The sequence below is a fragment of the Phyllobates terribilis genome, unplaced genomic scaffold (assembly GCF_046119375.1).
Source record: "Phyllobates terribilis strain yellow unplaced genomic scaffold, ASM4611937v1 Scaffold_3__8_contigs__length_932513732, whole genome shotgun sequence".
In the NCBI taxonomy this organism is placed as follows: Eukaryota; Metazoa; Chordata; class Amphibia; order Anura; family Dendrobatidae; genus Phyllobates; species Phyllobates terribilis.
In genome coordinates this window covers 682,440,019-682,459,474 of record NW_027362763.1, presented here as the reverse complement: position 1 = coordinate 682,459,474, position 19,456 = coordinate 682,440,019, and the positions used below count along the sequence as shown (strand labels likewise).

The 19,456-nt window shown below is 44.0% G+C and overlaps 1 protein-coding gene across 1 annotated transcript in view; it reads left to right on the top strand.

Moving 5' to 3' along the window:
• The window catches only part of STUM (stum, mechanosensory transduction mediator homolog), an 81,101-nt gene extending 62,746 nt beyond the window's left edge, over positions 1-18,355 (top strand). Inside the window, exon 3 of the mRNA XM_073671838.1 lies at positions 12,824-18,355. Within this exon, the coding sequence (XP_073527939.1) occupies positions 12,824-12,858 (35 nt within the window). The 3' untranslated portion in view covers positions 12,859-18,355. The remainder of the gene's footprint in view (positions 1-12,823) is intronic.
• The last annotated feature ends 1,101 nt before the right edge of the window (positions 18,356-19,456 follow it).

The following is a 19,456-nucleotide window of genomic DNA, read 5'->3' as shown; positions in this document are numbered from 1 at the left end:
GGGACAGGCCGACATGGATATGTTTGGACAGTTGAGTCACAACACAGATACCATGAGGGAGTCTGCAAAAAAATGTGCTTAACATATTCCAGACTAGTTAAAGGGGTTCTCTGTCTTTTTTTACAATGCAGTTTTATTACTTTCCACTTCTAGTGAGCTGATCTCAGGGTGTCTCCCTGCGGTCACCTCCAGCGATCCATGGTAATTACTGAAGGAAAACTGCAGCAAGTATTGAATTATTCTGCAGCGCCTCCACAGGAGAAATAGGGAATATGTGGACACAGTGGGTCCTCCAGAGTGAGAATTACTCTTTGTAGATGATCTCAGTTCTTGCTTGGCAATGAGGATCCTGATTCCTGATTGGAAGGCTGACCAAAGAAAAAATATATATAAACTGGAAAAACATGAACCACCTGCCCCCTTATAGTGGGCACATCTAGAATAGAAACACTTGCCCCCTTCCAGAAAAAAGTTTATGAACTGTGGATTATCCTGGGGATCTTGGTCCTGTTGGGAGGTCAATGACGCCTGAGCTTTAGCTCCTCACAGAAGACATGATGTTTTCTTAAAGGATTTCCTGATATGTGATTGAATCCATCTTACCCTCTACATGCAGCAGGTTTCCAGCACCAGAGGGAGCAAAGTAGCCCCAGAACATCACTGACCCACCACCATGCTTCACTGTAGACATCGCCATGCCACCACCATGCTTCATTGTAGGCATCGCTGAGCCCCTACTATGCTTCACTGTAGACATCACCAAGCCACCACCATGCTTCACTGTAGACAAGACCAAGCCAACACCGTACTTCACTGTAGGCATCACCGAGCCACCATCCTGCTTCGCTGTAGGCATCTCCGAGCCACCACCATACTTAAAAAAAGGCATCGCCAAGCCACCACCGTGCTTCGCTGTAGACATGACCAAGCCACCACCATGCTTCACTGTAGGTATCGCTGAGCCACAACCATGTTTTAATATAGGCATGACCAAGCCACCACCATGCTTCACTGTAGAGATCAAAGAGCCACCACCATGCTTCCCTGTAAACATCGTGAAGTCATCACCATGCTTAAATGTAGACATCACCATGCCTCCAGAATACTTTACTGAAGATATCACAAAGCCACCACCATGCTTCACTGTATCCATCACCAAGAGTTTTTCACCACCTGCATCATCAGGGATTTGATTGCAGCCTGTGACAGTTTCCTATTTCTGCCACATCCAGGTAGAGTAGCCAGTGTTTCTATGTGAACTCTAGCTGTATCTCTGTATCTCTAGGACAGCAGCTAGGCTCAGCAACAAGTTTATACATTTTTCTATTAAATCTAATTTACAATGTTGTTTTTTTATAATTTTGATTGCATAGATAGATAGATATAAAATCCAAATTTGCATTCTATAAAGCATATATATGAGATTTTCTGATTTTTGGAGAAATTGCAAAAATAGAAAGAAAAAAATGTCTCCATAATTTAAGCTGTTTCCTGTTATTTGTCAACATGAGGGTAACAGATTCCCTCTCTGGGGTTCGCTCGCCTGGCATAGACTCGTTCCATGCTGAGCTGCAGCGGAGTGAATAATTTCTACATTCCTGAAAATAAAGTTGACCTATTTTCCATCTATCTGGTGTTTTACCTTTACCCAAGACACAGAGCGATAGTGCCCTAAAGACGGGCAGGCCGTAGGCAGATGGATAAATCTCTCTCCCCAGAGCCTCATTTCCTTCTGTCTGAATAGAGACTTCTCCTTTAATTAGCCCCGAGTGTCCCATTACTAAGATCTCTTCTAGTTTACCCCCCACAGGGATACGACGGGGCTCAGGACATTTGTCTAATAAGGAAAGACAACTAAGTCTTTTCATAGCTGCTGTTTAAGCATATTCAAAAAAATCACCGATCCCACACGACGGTGTCAGATACCCAACAATTTTCCTTCCTAACTTTGCATGCAGGTTATACCTATCAGAATGTGGCCATCTGCTCACTCTATACTGCTTTTGCCACTCTCAATAATTTATAGCTCCACCACTAGGAGGAGCTAACTAAATACAGATTTATACAGCCACCACTAGGTGGAGCTCATTACATACAAATTTATACAGACACCACTGGAGAGAGCTCACTACATACAGATGTATACAGTCACCACTAGGGGGAGCTCACTACACACAAATTAATACAGTCACCACTAGGGGAGCTCATTACATACAGATTTATACAGCCACCACTAGGGGGAGATCATTGCATACAAATTTATACAGACACCACTGGAGAGAGCTCACTACATAGATTTACACAGTCACCACTAGGGAGAGCTCACTCCGTACAGATGTATACAGTCACCGCTAGGGGAAGCTCACTGCACATAAATTTATACAGTCACCACTACCGGGAGCTCAGTATACAGATTTATACAGCCACCACTAGGTGGAGCTCACAACATATAGATTTATACAGCCACCACTAGGGGGAGCTCACTACATACAGATTTATACAGCCACCACTAGGGAAGCTCACTACATACAGATTTATACAGCCACCACTAGGTGGAGCTCACTGTGACAAAACAGCTTGTAATCTTAATCAGCCAGACGTCTAGATTTGTTAAGCCAAGAGAAATACACTATTGTGTTTGTGTTGACTTGTGAATGTATGTGTTTTTTTTCGGCTGGGAAGGACACTCCAGGTGAAACAATGATGTTTGTTACTATGCTAATTGCCTATTGCACTAAAGCCAATTGGATGTTGATTAAAAGAGCCCTCCCCCTGCTATACCCACTATGTAAATTGATTAAATGCACAAACAATGAGACCTGAACTCTGTGGAATAATACCCTCCCTAATTCTTGCCCTGTGGATGTGTACTTGAAAGAACAAATATGAACTATTTAAGGAACAAGGCCTCTGTGGCGGGCAGACTTTACAAGGAGAATCAAAGATCAGACTCTCTTCAGACCATCAGCTTGGTAGCATGGCTTCATCCAAAGAGACACAGATTTGGATTCTACATGATTCCAGCCTAAGGGTACAAGACCCTGACTGGAAGGATATGTATCTGCTCCATTAACTATTAGAGAACCCATGGATACATTTGGGGAGACCAGGTTGGGACGATGAAGTCACCTGGCCCCATGGATGTTATTTGGGGTTGCCAGGTCGGACCCTCCAGTCACCTAGAACCCATGGAGACATTCGGAGAAGCCAGATTGGGACCAGCCGATCATCTGGCCCCATGGAAACTCTTGGAGATGCCAAGGTGGGACCATTGGGTCTCCTGGCCTTGTATCTCGATGGACTGTCAGCTTCCTAAGCTTGCTGCTACCTCCTGTCTGTGGGGACCCGCCACTGGTTGAGGTAGTTAGCCTTGGAAGTCCCAAAGTCACAACTGTTCTATTCCCGGCGGGCCAGCGGAAGGGTGAGACTGTAATGTTGTACCATCTTGGGTATTTGCTGGGACTGTTCTATGTTTTTCTTGTTTGTTTGATGGTTCAATAAAGTATTGCCACGCTGTTTTACCCTCACCCTGTGTTGTCTGAGTAGTATTACGTCCACGAAAGACCCCGGGTCTTCACACGTACTATATACAGATTTATTCAACCACCTCTAAGGGGAGCTCATTACATACAGATTTATACAGCCACCACTAGGGGGAGATCATTACATACACATTTATACAGACACCACTAGAGGGAGTTCACTACATACATTTATACAGTCACCATTAGGTGGATCTCCCTATATACAGATTTAAGCAGCCACCACTAGGGAGAACTCACTACATACAGATTTATACAGCCACCACTAAGGGGGCTCATTAGATACATATTTATGCAGTTACCACTAGGAAGAGCTCACTACCTACAGATTTATACAGCCACCACTAGGGGGAGCTCACTACATACTGATTTATACAGCCACCACTAGGTGGAGCTCACTACATACACATTTATACAGCCACCACTAAGGGGGCTCATTAGATACATATTTATGCAGTTACCACTAGGGGGAGCTCACTACATACAGATGTATACAGCCACCACTAGGGGGAGCTCACTACATACAGATTTATACAGCCACCACTAGGAGGAGCTCACTACATACAGATTTATACAGCCACCACTAGGGGGAGCTCACTACATACAAATTAATACAGTTTCCATTGCACTTAATGCTAGATTTATAAATATGTAGGTTGGAGCTCCCCTTAGTGGTGGCTGCTGGCAGGAATGGTTGTAATATTCATAACTATATTTTTAATAAAAAATATATTGTATTTTGTTTATTGATTCATTTATTCTATTTGTTCCTGTTTCAATAATATTACTCCAGTTTTTTTTCTGTGGGAGGTTCTATTTATTTATTTTTTGCTTTGTTTTCGTAATAAGAATTCTTTTTGTTTTATTTATATTATTTGTATAGGATTCTAGGGCTCATTGTGTTCCTATGCCAGCTGCTCCAGTCTGTAGTTATGTGTATACACACTGGCACTTGCGGGGGCACAGGGTTTGGAGGGATAATTTATCTGACATTTGTGGGGACAGTTTTGTGGGTTTTGATAACGACATTGCAGCTGGCAATTTTGGGGACTGGTGCAGGAATTTATAAGGCCCAGGGGTGTAACTATAATGGGTGCAGAAGAGCCCTAGAGTTCAAGAAGGTTATTTTGGCCCATAATCAAAAAAACCAAAGACCCGTAATAGTAGGGGGACCTGTTGGAGATTTTGCATTGGGGCTCGCGATCTTCAACTGTTTGCGTTGACTTGTGAATGTATGTGTTTCTTCGGCTGGGAAGGACAGTGACTCCAGGTAAAACAATGGTGTTTGTTACTATGCTAATTGCCTATTGTACTAAAGTCAATTAGATGTTGATTAAAAGAGTCTCCCCTGCTATACCCACTATGTAAATTGATTAAATGCACAAACAATGAGACCTGAACCCTGTGGAATAATACCCTTAATAATCCTTGCCCTGCCCTTGTCACTCGGCTGTTGGGCCCTATAATTGCAGCCAGTTATGCCTAGACTTTAATAACTAAACGCTGTCCAATATTGCTCTTCGTGAATCAGGTGGCTCAGGATGAACACGACCATAAGAAATGGTAGACCACTGCAGTGCATGATCAGAGGCTGCTGGGTTGGCAGTAATTAAAGGGGTGAACATGTGCCACCCCCGCTGCATTCTAGCAAGGCATTTCTTGAGGTTGCTTGGGGTCCTCAGTAGTCAGACCCTCCCCGCAATAAATTGATGAGTTGGGACATATCGTAGTCTAGTTGGGGGTAAATCTTGGTATTTGGCCTCGACTTTATTTTTTTTTTTATTTCTCATTCCTGCGGATTCAGTAACATCCCGTCTCTGACATCAATGCTGGGAATTATTCGCTGCCGCCCAGCGCCGGAGCGGGGGGGGGACGCGATCCACCAAACATAGAGATCTAATTTTACACTGTTTCATCCATGTTGGTTGTCATGACAATAAATCTAAGAGAAGGTACGGCAGGAGATTAATTCTTTTAAAAAAAAAAATGTTTTCCAGCATCTTGTCTTTTGGCAGATTACGGGCATCTCTACTGCGAAAAGAGCACAAGTCCCAGCGTGCCCTGGGAAGAGAATTCTGGGACTTGTAGTCCTGTGATAAATGTTAAAGATACCAGAAACTCCTAGATTATCCTGTTGGCATGCACGATATAAAGCTCATTAGATCAGCAGTTTGTGCTCCAGAGCTGTTGTTCCCAATAAACTAAAATATTACTTAATTTGAGGGAGATTCTGAGAAGCCGGTTATAAGTGGGAAAAGATTGATATAGATCACAGCCCTAAATATATAAAGACACCAAAAGGTATGCAGACCCCAGACCAGAGCCAAAATATAATCCAACATATGGACCCCCAGACCACAAAATAAAAACGGAATTCCCTCAATAGGTGATACGGTTCCCAGACCCCGAATTGCACATCACAGAATAAATACAGACCTAAGTTGTTTCAGACTCCGAAAAGATATAGACCCCAGAATAAATATGAACTCTAGACCCCAAAATAGAAATAGGATCAGACGAGACCCCAAAACAATACACAGACCTCCAACCAAAGTATTTACATCCTAGAATCCAAAATATATACAGAAGCCAAAGAAAATTCAGACTCCAGAATAAGTATAGAGCCCAAAGTAAATGCTGACCCGAAACAGATACTGACCCCAAATAATGAATTACAGACCCCAGATCCCAAAGTAAATTTGGACCTCAAAATAAATACAAGCAACAACCCAGAATAGGTACAGACCCCAAACTCTGAATTGCAGAACTCTGAGTAAATTTGGCTGCCAGACCCTAAAATAAATTAAGATCCCCCCCCAAAAAAAGACGCTCGATATAACTCTGAAATGGACCGCCAAACAAGAGCCACAGAATACAAATAGACCCTAGAGCCCAAAATGAACACATGTCCTATACTCCCAAATTAAACTCAGATCAGATCCTAAAAAAAAGACCCCAAACCACGAAAGAACAAACCTCATACTATGGCCGCAATATAAAAGCAGACCCCCAAACTCCAAAATGCAGGCCCCCAAATAAACACAGATTCCAGACCACCAAGTAAGTTCAGAATATGGACCAGACTACAAAAGAAATAAAACCCAGACATCAAAATATCTGTAGACCCCAAAATGAGTACAGACTCAAATAAATTCAGACATCAGAGTAGACCCCATAATAAATTCAGAGCAGTCCCTAAAAAAGCCCCTAGAAATTAAACCCCCAAAATCAGTAAAGACATCAAAGTAGGGCCCCGAATAAACACAGACCCCCAAATTCTAAAATGCAAAATCCAAATATGAATACAGACCCCAAACCAGAGATACAAATATAGACTCTAGACCAGACCCTGAAATAAATGGACCCCAGACCTCAATAAATACAGATCCCAAAATGGATAAATACCTTACACTCAGACCCCAAAATAAATTTGATTAAACCCTAACAAAAAAGAAGACCCCAAACCTCAAAATCAAAATGGAACCACCCAAAATAAGTTAAAAAACACATAGAAATTCAGACTGGACCCCAAAGTAAATGTATCCCAGATCTCAATGTGTGCACTCCTCCTCGAATCTACTAAAAGGGCCAAAGCAATGGCCATCATCCCTGAGAGTCCATTTATAAAGGTCCTCCCTGTCACAGCGCCCCCCAGAGGCACGGCACGTCTTCCCATAGATTCTCTCCTAAAAGTCGATGAAGCATCACAACATTCACTCTCGGATACGTTTTGCTGTTTCTCGCTGCGTCCGCTCATGATCGCTCGGATTTGGAGTAAATGAACGCTGTAAACCGAGATCCGGTCCTGTAATGTGCGCGACTTTCCTGCAAAGGAAAAAAGGCAATTAACACGCGGTGATGTGACAGCACTTTCCTTAATGCTGCTGATAACCGGATTACCGCTAATTACAAGGAGTCTTCAAGTAATTATCTCTGTCAGACGAAGCACAAACAGCGCTCTCTCCGCAACGCATATGATATGAGCAGCGCAGCGATTGAGAACTTGGAGGCTCAAGGCAGCCGCCATATATCTATATTCCCAGGTACCTGCGATAGCGGCCATATTGGTTGTCACTATTTATCAATTCCTATTCAACTTTAACAACTTGTAGAAATCCCTTCCACAAGAGCGGGAGCTGAATGTTTGAGTCAACAAGATTTTGGAGGTGTCTGGGCATTTTTTCCCCTTCATCCATAAGAGCATTTGTGAGGTCAGACCCTGATGTTAGGGGAGGTCAGGCTCACTACCTCCGGTCTAGGTGATGGATGGGGTTGGAGTCCGGGCTCTGTGCAGCCTGTCTTGGTCTTCCCCCCCACCCCCCCATGTATGTATGGACCTTGTGCACTTATAAGGAGATGGATGGCTACCATGGTTACCACCCCGTGCCATGTTACATTTGGCGTAGTCAGCAGGATCAAGTCTCGCACCAGGAAGAATGAAGGGATGCGGGGAAGACTCTAGTTGCATGAAGAATGGCAACCGTTACGCTGTCTGTATGAATTTTAAAATGGCGGATATTGGCGCAGTAGTACAAGAAGGTCCTGCCCATCGAGGGCATGGAAGGTGCGAAAGGGTGCCAAGAACCATCCAGCCCTCTACCGAGGGGATTGTCGTATCTGGAAGTGCCAGCGCGCAGCAGGACGTGCCTCAATAAAGTGAAGTAGAAGGAAAAGGCCCGCCCAGTGAGGTGTGACCCAGGAAAACGGGCAGAGGTGTAGACCAAACAGGATGGTGAGCCGAAGAGAACCCCACCCAGTGAAAGGCAAAGCAGTGACATAGGACGCCGAGCAGTGAGAACGACGGCACCATTAGTCTACTGTGAGTTGAGAGAGCAGCACGGTGACAGAGTGAAGAGTTGTGATGGCGAGAGAAGATCTGATGCTCAGTCCAATGTCCAATGGAGGAAGAAGCCATGGTTGGCTGCGGGACTTGATGGGCGTCGTGAGGCAGAGGTTGAAGGATGACTCCATGGAGGGAGCGATCGCTTCCTTCCTTATACAGTAGATTGATGGTGTCACACGAGAAGGCATCATTCTGGGAGGTGCCATTTCTGGCCTTGATTACAGCTGGGACAGAAGAGCTCGAGGCTTGTGGTCTGAAGGAGAGGAAAGTCCGGGTGGCTCGGCGGAGAAGGTCACCAAGCCCTCTGTGGAGGGACATCCATCCTGCAGGATGGAAGTCAGAGGCCGGGCCCCTTACCCCGACTTGGCTTGCGCCCCATGGCAGGGCCAAGCAACTGTAAGCCCTAAAGGCCCAAATTCCGGTCTCCAGTCTCCTACTGCCCCCCAAAACAACGCCTATTCCTGCGAAGACAGTTAATATAGGTGAAGCACAGTCGATCGCGAGCGTGATCCAAGATAAGAAAAAAGAGATGAATGGGTGGAGGCCTGGCTGGACGGTCCTGGAGGTGAGGATTTGGTCATGACAAGAGGAATAGTCCTGTTCTTTGAGGAAGAGGGTACGGCTTCCTGGAGGAGAAGCGCACTAAACACACCATTTATGTGAATGCTCGTTCCGTCTGGTGCGGTCCCCTCCCACGTCCAAAGCTTACAGCCCAGAGAGTGGGTTCAGTTCCTCAAGGAAGACGTGTAGGAGTACGGAACACCGGAGATAAAACGCTGCCATACCATGCGGTTTCCAGACCAGAACAGAACCCTGTGGAACTGATCAGGGAGAGAGAAGTTGCAGGGGGGACGAATTCAGTCAGTGCTCCAGGTCAGGTGATAGTAACGAAGCCCTCCCTGGTGATAAAAAGCCAGCATGCGCTGGAGGAAGAGACTGCGAGTGCTGCTGCAGCCCCTGTAGCTGTGATAGCTGTCCCCAGCCGTGTGTATCAGTGGGACCCAGACGAACAACACCAATCAAGATTCCCAGCCCAGATGACGCGGGTCAGCGGCCAAGGATCAGCTCCTGTCGATACAGGCCCAAGAGAAGAGCTTCAGCGATCAAGTGCCACAGGAGCCCTGAGGATACTCGGCCAGGGATTCACACCTGGATCGGCCAGCTGTCACTACCGGCAGAGACATACGGTACCGGGCACGAGCAGAGGGGGCCCAGCCGAAGCCAGGGCAGCACAGAAAGAGTTGATAGACTTTCCCAAAAAGTCAGAGCAGCAGTTTCTGATGGGGCCAGAAAGCCGCCCAGATTCCTAGAGACTAGAGACTGCCACTGTCCAGTATAGTAGTTAACACTCTACCTCCCTGCTAGGATAAGATGGGACTGTAGTCCCCTGTGTGCATTACATATCCCTCATTGTATTTTGTTCATTATCTTTCTCAGTTTATATATATATATATATATATATATATATATATATATATAATTATTTGCTTCATTATCTGATTTTGCGAATACTGTTTCTGGATAATCTTCCTCCAACAACAATTTTAGTTCACATTAATCTGTTAAATAACAGTAGATTGTTGTTCCTCCTGGTGTCTCCGCTGTTGCATTCAAGTCACCTGCTCACAGATGGTCCACGGGGATGGTATGCGGTGACTGTCTCCCGAGTAAGGATGGGGCCAGAAGCAGAGGAACAGTCAGTGACAGCGCAGCTCAGGACTGAAGAACAAAGGTGACCAGCGTGAGAACCCTTATTCCATCATGTCCGAGGGCACATATAGAGGATGAGGGCAAGGAGACAGCCTGAAGCTTCCACAGTTCTGACAAGGGGTTAGGAGCTGCGGATAGAGTGACTACGGGACTGCCGGTCACTGTGACAAACCCAACCACAGTTTATGTGGCCCAAGATAATCATTCGGTGGTGTACGTGCAGAAAACAGGGCCAGGGAAGACCTTGGTCTGAGCAAGGTCGGCAGAGGACCAGTTAAAGACAGAAGAAACGGAGTCAGAAGTTGGTAAAGCCCATGTTGTGCAAGTTTTACCTTTAACGAGAGCAGCTTAACGTTGATGGAGGACTAAAGTTCTAGCGGATCTATGACCCACGTGTCTGGGACTCCCTGCAGTAATGGCCATGGATGGCTGGAGTTGTCTGTTAATTAGTGTTAGTTGTGTGCTTCCTTCCACCTACTGGATTGAGAGACGTTGAAGCCGCGTGAGGGTTCTACCCCTCTCTGTTAAGGACTGAGCCCAATCCAGGATGAATGTTGCCCCTAAGAGACTGTGTGCCTGTCTCGTAGACAGGAGTGAAGTAAAAGAACAGTTTCCCCATCCTAAGGACTGATGGGGGGACAATGGACGGTGCTATTGACATAAAGGGCTATCCTTAAAGGGACAGACTTTGCCGTGTTGTGTTGGATTTAGGGCCCTTGCTAAAACGGGCCAAATCAACCCGACAGGTGCTGGGTTAGAGAGAAAAAAGACTTGGATGGTCGCGGTTCCAGGGTCCTAACCAAGTAGGACCGGGTCTGTGTTGCTATTGGAAAAAAAAAAGGACTCAATAATGTCTAACATATGTTGTGTGCGGTAAAATGTATTGGTGCCTTTCAGATTCCAGACGGCCGAGGACGGCCATCATTAAAGAAGGGGGAAATGTAAGGAGATGGACATACTGCCCACGTTCCCCATCGTGAACACGAATACTGTTATGGTATATATATGGTGAAGGGTGGTTGCGGACTTTGTAGTATGGTGCCAGGCTAACCATCTAGAACTAAATGTTAAGAAAACCAGGGAGTTGGTGATGAGCTATGGAAGGTGCAAGAAGGTATGCCTACCTGTTACCATTGACGGTCAGGATGTGGAGATGGTGGACAGTTTCAAATATTTGGGGATTTACCTGGATAGCAAGCTAGACTGGAAGTGCCACAAGGAGAAGGTCTACAAGAAGGGGATGAGTAGATTGTACTTCCTAAGGAAGTTAAGGTCTTTTAATGTGTGTGGCAAAATGCTTGAGGTGTTCTACCAATCCATTGTGGCTAGTGCCACCTTTGCGGCAATAATTTGCTGGGGTAACAGTGTGCGTGTTGCTGACGCCAACAAGCTCAACAAACTTATCAAGAAGGCTAGCGCGACGGTGGGCCTACAGCTTGGGACTTTTGAAGAGGTGGTAGAGGATAGGATTAAGAAGAAGTGCAGAGCTATAATGGGCAACAACACACACCCGCTTTATGAACTGTTTGCGAAACAGAAGAGCACATTCAGCAATCGCCTAATACAACTAAGGTGTAAAAAGGAAAAATACAGGAGATCGTTTGTTCCAACAGCTATGGGGGTGTTTAACAAATGTCTGAAAAGCAATGTCTAAAGCATTCCAAATGTTATGTTATCATATGTGTCATGTTCGAGATCTGTGTTCTGCTGCTGTGATACCGCAATTTCCTCCGGGATAAATAAAGTATATCTTATCTTATCTTATATTGTGGATTGTGATATGCGTTATTAGTGTTGGTATTATGTTCTGCCCAACAGTATGGAGAGTTAGTGTCAATGTTTGGGACTAGCCTAGAGTGGGAGGGGCTAAAGTGAAGGGACAGAGACAATTTCCTGTCAGGAAGTTAGACAGGGCCCAGCCTGTGACAGAAGCAGACCCTAGTCAGTAGAGCCACGTGACGTGGGTGTCCCTGACGTGAGTGAAGACAGAGGCAGTGGATAGTGTGATCCTGAATAGACAGAGAGAAGTGACTGAAGGCCTGTGTGATCAACCGGAGATGGGTCCTGGGACAAGACACTTAGCAGCATGGTCCCCAGTTTATAGACTTACATGAGTAAGTGATTGATTTCCCTTGCTTGTATTCTTAATTTCCATATTTTCTCCTCTTTTTCATGCTTGTCTCTGATGATATCCCTGCTTCACTTCTTTCACAGTCTCTCAAGGTAGGTGGCCAGAGTCTTATATAGGGGGTTATCCTGTATACAAAGAGGTGGATCCGATTATCAGCGGGCCCAAGAGCAATGGCAATGGTTTTTGTCTTACCTCGTAACTGTGAATGATAAGAAAAAGGAACACACATGGCAATTTTTATTTTATGTTAAACCAGTACCATAGCTTCACCCAGCACACCTTGCTTGTGTTCTGCTCCTATTCTCCACTGCCAGTCAGGAGGCCAAAAGTCCCTGCAGGACTTTCTGTCTTTACACAGACTCAATGGTAGAGGAAGGACCTGTTGGTTCCCTGCTCCACCATTATATTCAGCTATATCTGTGTCCTGAGGACATCTATCTATCTATCTATCTATCTATCTATCTATCTATCTATCTATCCGTCTGTCTATCTATCATCTATCTATCTATCCGTCTGTCTATCTATCTATCTATCTATCTATCTAGTGTATCTATCTATACCATTTCCAAAGTAATCCTCTTATATTCTTATTTTCAGGCTATAAGGAACAAGGCATTCCCCAGCAGCTGTAACCACGACATCCATCATGTCGGATCGGTCAGAGACATTTTTCCATGCGTACGTCTTTTTCTAGAACAGTTGTAAATTAATGGAGAAAACACGGAGCAGGACGCTCACAATGGCGGATGTCCATACCGGAGACCAGTATTGTGCTGACAGATACCAGGTTGGTCGCTTGGAACCTACAACAACCATGGAGGAACTTTCCGTGCTGCCCCCACAGTCATTGTAGCCTCAGTATCACTACTCACTTTCGGAAACATTTTGGTGCCGTCCATTCCCCTCCCCCCACAAGACGTCCATTCCTTGTACTCCATGATTGTGTATGGACTAATTGGTGAAAGAGATAGAAATTCAATGATGATTTGGAGTGTGGCTCGGTATCATTTGGGTCGTGATGGCCCTCGGCATTTATTGAATCCTCAAACCTTAGGACACAAAGGAAACGTCCATCAGCCATTATTCACATGGACCTCGGAGCCAATATATTGGAATGTTCTGTGTTTCCAAAAGAACTTTCTATAGTAAAGATCCGGAATTTTTATTGTTTTTTCTTGTAAATATGAGATATTTGTACGTCCCTGGGGTACAGGACAGAACATCGCTCTCGGTTTGGCCATAAAACCCGTAGGTTAATTCTATTTGCTGTCAAACAGACTTTTGTTAAAAATTTAGCAAAAATTTCAAGTGTACATTTTTATTATGACATTATAACAAACCGGGGCAGTTGATGGTCTGTGACGCAGGACCCAAAGGCATCCAAAGACCCCCAGACACCTGGAGCCGGCCCTGTGTATACAGGCACATCCTCTCTCTCCAATGGGCACGGTCTTTTTGGTGTGATGTACAGCCGAGATGCATCTCAACCAATCAGAGGGCAACGTTGTAACTTAAAGATGGCGGTCATAATAATGTAACGACCCGCGTAACAATGTACAAGACGTGCAGGTGAGGTGACACCCAGAATAGTCGTACCCGAGTCATGGAGCGACCGGGGCCTCATCTCCAGGTTGTTCAAAAAAAAAGATGATTAAACGCAATATAAGAACTAAAGTTAGTTCTACATCAGTTTAGGAAACGGTATCACAAATGAGAGGCTTAGATACAGCAGATAGTAGCACACGAGAGGTTTAGATACAGTAGATAGTAGCACACGAGAAGTTTAGATACAGCAGATAGCAGTACATGAGAGGTTTAGATACAGCAGATAGTAACACGCGAGAGGTTTAGATACAGCAGATAGCAGCACACGAGAGGTTTAGATACAGCAGATAGCAGCGCACGAGAGATAGATACAGCAGATAGTAACACACGAGAGGTTTAGATACAGCAGATAGCAGCACACGAGAGGTTTAGATACAGCAGATAGCAGCGCACGAGAGATAGATACAGCAGATAGTAACACACGAGAGGTTTAGATACAGCAGATAGTAACACACGAGAGGTTTAGATACAGCAGATAGTAGCACACGAGAGGTTTAGATACAGCAGATAGTAACACACGAGAGGTTTAGATACAGCAGATAGTAGCACACGAGAGGTTTAGATACAGCAGATAGTAACACACGAGAGATAGATACAGCAGATAGTAACACACAAGAGGTTTAGATACAGCAGATAGTAACACACGAGAGGTTTAGATACAGCAGATAGTAGCACACGAGAGGTTTAGATACAGCAGATAGTAACACACGAGAGGTTTAGATACAGCAGATAGCAGCACAGGAGAGGTTTAGATACAGCAGATAGCAGCACACAAAAGGTTTAGATACAGCAAATAGAATCAAATGAGAGGTTTAGATACAGCAGATAGTAGCACACGAGAGGTTTAGATACAGCAGATAGTAACACACGAGAGGTTTAGATACAGCAGATAGTAGCACACGAGAGGTTTAGATACAGCAGATAGTAACACACGAGAGGTTTAGATACAGCAGATAGTAGCACACGAGAGGTTTAGATACAGCAGATAGTAACACACGAGAGATAGATACAGCAGATAGTAACACACGAGAGGTTTAGATACAGCAGATAGTAGCACACGAGAGGTTTAGATACAGCAGATAGTAACACACGAGAGATAGATACAGCAGATAGTAACACACGAGAGGTTTAGATACAGCAGATAGTAACACACGAGAGGTTTAGATACAGCAGATAGTAGCACACGAGAGGTTTAGATACAGCAGATAGTAACACACGAGAGGTTTAGATACAGCAGATAGTAGCACACGAGAGGTTTAGATACAGCAGATAGTAACACACGAGAGATAGATACAGCAGATAGTAACACACGAGAGGTTTAGATACAGCAGATAGTAACACACGAGAGGTTTATATACAGCAGATAGTAGCACACGAGAGGTTTAGATACAGCAGATAGTAACACACGAGAGGTTTAGATACAGCAGATAGCAGCACAGGAGAGGTTTAGATACAGCAGATAGCAGCACACAAAAGGTTTAGATACAGCAAATAGAATCAAATGAGAGGTGTAGATACACAGCTCAGCAGACAGTATAACACATAAGAGGATCAGATGCACCTGCTGACATGACTGTATCGCACATGAGAGGCATAGATACACCAGCTTAGGGCACAGCATTACACAGGATAGGATTAGATACATAGCTCAGCAGGCAGTATCACAAATTATTGGCTTGGATAGCTAAGATGACAGTATCGCACTTGAGAGGCTTAGATACACCAGCTAAAGAAACAGTATCACACAGGATAGGATTAGATACATAGCTCAGTAGCCTTTTAGCAATTTCTATGTGATACTGTTTACTGAGCAGTGTATCTAATCCTATGATGTGTGATACTGTCTACTGAGCTGTGTATCTAATCCTATCATGTGTGATACTGTCTGGTGAGTTATGTATCTAATCCTATCATGTGTGATACTGGCTGGTGAGTTATGTATCTAATCCTATCCTGTGTGATACTGCCTGCTGAGCCGTGTATCTAATCCCATCCTGTGTGATACTGCCTGCTGAGCCGTGTATCTAATCCCATCCTGTGTCTACATTAGATGCAGTCTCTCCCTCTCTTCGCTCCTCTGCTCTGGGTGTATATTTTGGACTGAGGTCATGGCGGAGGCGGCGGCTCCTGTCACTGGGTGACGGTGGGGAGCAGTCGCTTTCCCATGAGCTTTGCGTGGAGTGAATGTCCCTTGCGGACACAATGGCGGATGTGTCAGGTCTGGTACCAGGCGGCGAGATGTGGGGAAGGCCGGGAACAATGCGAGCACAATGTCCTGGGCGTCACCATGGCTTCAAAGCAACCAATTACAGCGCAGCTTTCACTCCTTATGTTGCTTTAACAAAATGAAAGCTGCGCTGTGATTGGTTGCTGGTTCACAGTACTGCCCAACATTCCCAAATATAATGGTGGATATGTGGGATCGTCCCGTGACCAATAGTCATCATGGGATCTATAGCCGTGTATCTAAGGCAAATCTATCCGCATCTAAGGCCGAATTCACACAGTGAAAAAGTGCAGATTTGACAGGATTGTAATGAAATTTCTGAGGGTTTTTTATAACATGGATTTTGCAGTTTTTCCCCATTACAATTCTGGTTTTCTATTATATTTCTGTAGTTTAAGGAACATTTAGTGTATCTAAGCTGTCTGCTGTACTATGGCACTGTATCCAAACTATCAGATCCCAGCTGTCAGACTATGGCAGTGTATCTAATCTGTCAGCTGTACTATGGCAATGTATCCAAGCTGTCAAACTATGGCATTGTATCCAAGATGCCATATAGACTATGGCGTTGTATCTAAGCTCTCAGACTTTGGCAGTGTATCTAATCGGTCAGCTGTACTATGGCACTGTATACAAACTGTCAGACTATGGTATTGCACCTTAGATGCCATATAGACTATAGCAGTGTAGCCAAGCTATCATATCCCAGCTGTCAGATAGGCTATGACACTGTATCCAAGCTGTCAGACTATGACATTGTATCTAAGCTCTCAGACTATGGCAGTGTATATAAACTGTCAGATACACCGGTCATAGTCTATATGACAGCTTAGGTACACTGCCATAGTCTGAGAGCTTAGATACAATGTCATAGTCTGACAGATTGGATACAGTACCATAGTACAGCTGTCAGTTTAGGTACACTGCCATAGTCTATCAAAGCTGACAGCTGTACTATGTCACTGTATCCAAGCTGTCATATAGACTATGGCATTCTATCTAAGCTCTCAGACTATGGCAGTGTATCTAATCGGTCAGCTGTACTATGGAAGTGTATCCAAGCTGTCATATAGACTATGGCAGTGTATCTAATCTGTCAACTGTACTATGGCACTGTATCCAAGCTGTCAGACTATGGTATTGCATCTAAGATGCCATATAGACTATAGCAGTGTAGCCAAGCTATCGTATCCCAGCTGTCATATAAATTATGACACTATCCAAGCTGTCAGACTATGACATTGTATCTAAGCTCTCAGACTATGGCAGTGTATCTAAGCTGTCATATACATGGTCATAGTCTATATGACAGTTTAGGTACACTTCCATAGTCTGAGAGTTTAGATACAATGTCATAGTCTATCTGACAAGTTGGATACAGTGTCATAGCCTATCTGACAGCTGGGATATGATAGCTTGTCTACACTGCTATAGTCTATATGGCATTTTAGATGCAATGCCATAGTCTGACAGCTTGGATACAGTGCCATAGTACAGCTGACAGATTAGATACACTGCCATAGTCTATCTAAGCCTACAGCTGTACTATGGCACTGTATCCAAGTTGTCATATAGACTATGGCATTGTATCTAAACTGCCAAATAGACTATGGCTCTGTATCTAAGCTGACAGCTTTACTATGACACTGTATACAAGCTGTCAGATAGTCTATGGCATTGTATCTAAGCTGTAAAATAGACTATAGCAGTGTCCTAAACTGTCAGCTTTACTATGGTAGTGTATCTAAACAGTTAGATATACAATTTTAATGTATCTAAGCTGTCACTTGTATTACAGCAGTGTATCTAAATTCATATGTATATTATAGCCAGTGCATCTAATTCACAGCTGAACTATGTTGATGTATCTAAGCTATCAGTTGCACTATGGCATTGTATCTAAGCAGTCAACTGTATTACAGGAGTGTAGCTAAGCTCTCAGCTATACCATGTCAGTGTATCTAAGCTGTCAGCTGTACTAAATCAGTGTATCTAAGCTGTCAGCTGTACTATGTCAGTGTATCTAAGCTGTCAGCTGTACTATGTCAGTGTATCAAAGCTGTCAGAAGTACTATGTCAGTGCATCTAATCTCTCAGCTGTACTATGTCAGTGTATCTAAGCTCTCAGCTGTACGGTGGTACTGTATCCAAGCTGCCCGGTGTACATATAACTGTATATAGCGTTTTGTACGGCCCTCACGTCAGTAGCGCATGGGATTTGTGATTTTTAATGTTTTTAAACTGAATCCTGAATGTGGAAACTTTTCTTTTGTATTTAATAAATCGTTTCTGTGATATTTCATTGCGTCTGTTGTAAATGGCGAGAAATCCACGGATCCAGCCAGAGCAGCGGTCGCATCATTCATCGCAGCGGTGGTATAAAATATTGGGGTCTTCCAAGGCGGCACAAATCCCTGATTATTAAGCATCCTGGACTCCTAGATGGACGCCGGGAAGAAGATGGCCGACATTTCCCTGTAAAACAGAATTATACATCGGACATCAGCTGCTTGTTGATGGTTTCCAGGGGGGAAAAAAGTAGATATTTTTATTACTACTTTACTCAAAGTTGAACAAACAGAAAAACCCTGGGGTCAGCACAGCAGCGCAAGGTGAAGAGGGGATGCAAGGGGGCTGTTTATTGTCCTCGGTTTTAGCCACAGGAAACAATCAAAGTAAAGCAATTTTTGAACAGTTTTACTGGGAATTTAAACTAAGATAATACCGACATGTAGTTAACATGATATAGCCATATAGTGCTGAGATAATACAGACTTATGGCGTTGTAATAATACTGCCATGTAATATTAAGAAAATAGCCATATAGTGCTAAGATAATACAGCCGTATAATGCTAAGACAATACTTCCATTCAGTGTTAAGATACTACCGCCATATAGTGCTAAGCTAATGTAGCCATATAGTACAAAATAATGCTAAATAATATTAAGACAAACAACAGAGACCAGGACAGCAGCGGAGAGTCGTCTCTGGAGCCGGGGAGGGTAAGTCATAGAGATAGGTTTCTGACAACCCCTTTAAGATAATACCGCTACAAAAAGGAAAGATCATACAGGGTATAGATCGTCCAACCATATAGTGCTAATATAATACAGTCGTATAGCAGATAAATAGCACAGCCTTATAGCTTTAAAAGAATACCACCATATAATGTAAAGATAATAAAGCCATGTAGTGTCAAAAGAATGCAGACATATGGTATTAAGAAAAAGAGGAAAAAAATGCAAATTGGACAAACAAAATCCCAAAAATGGGCCTGACAAAACTGTTGTCCCCCTCAACTTCATATTTGGTTGCGCCCTTTGGAATAAATAACTGCAATCAATCGCTTCCTCTAACCATCAGCTTCTTCCACTTCTCAGCTGGGATCTTGGACTC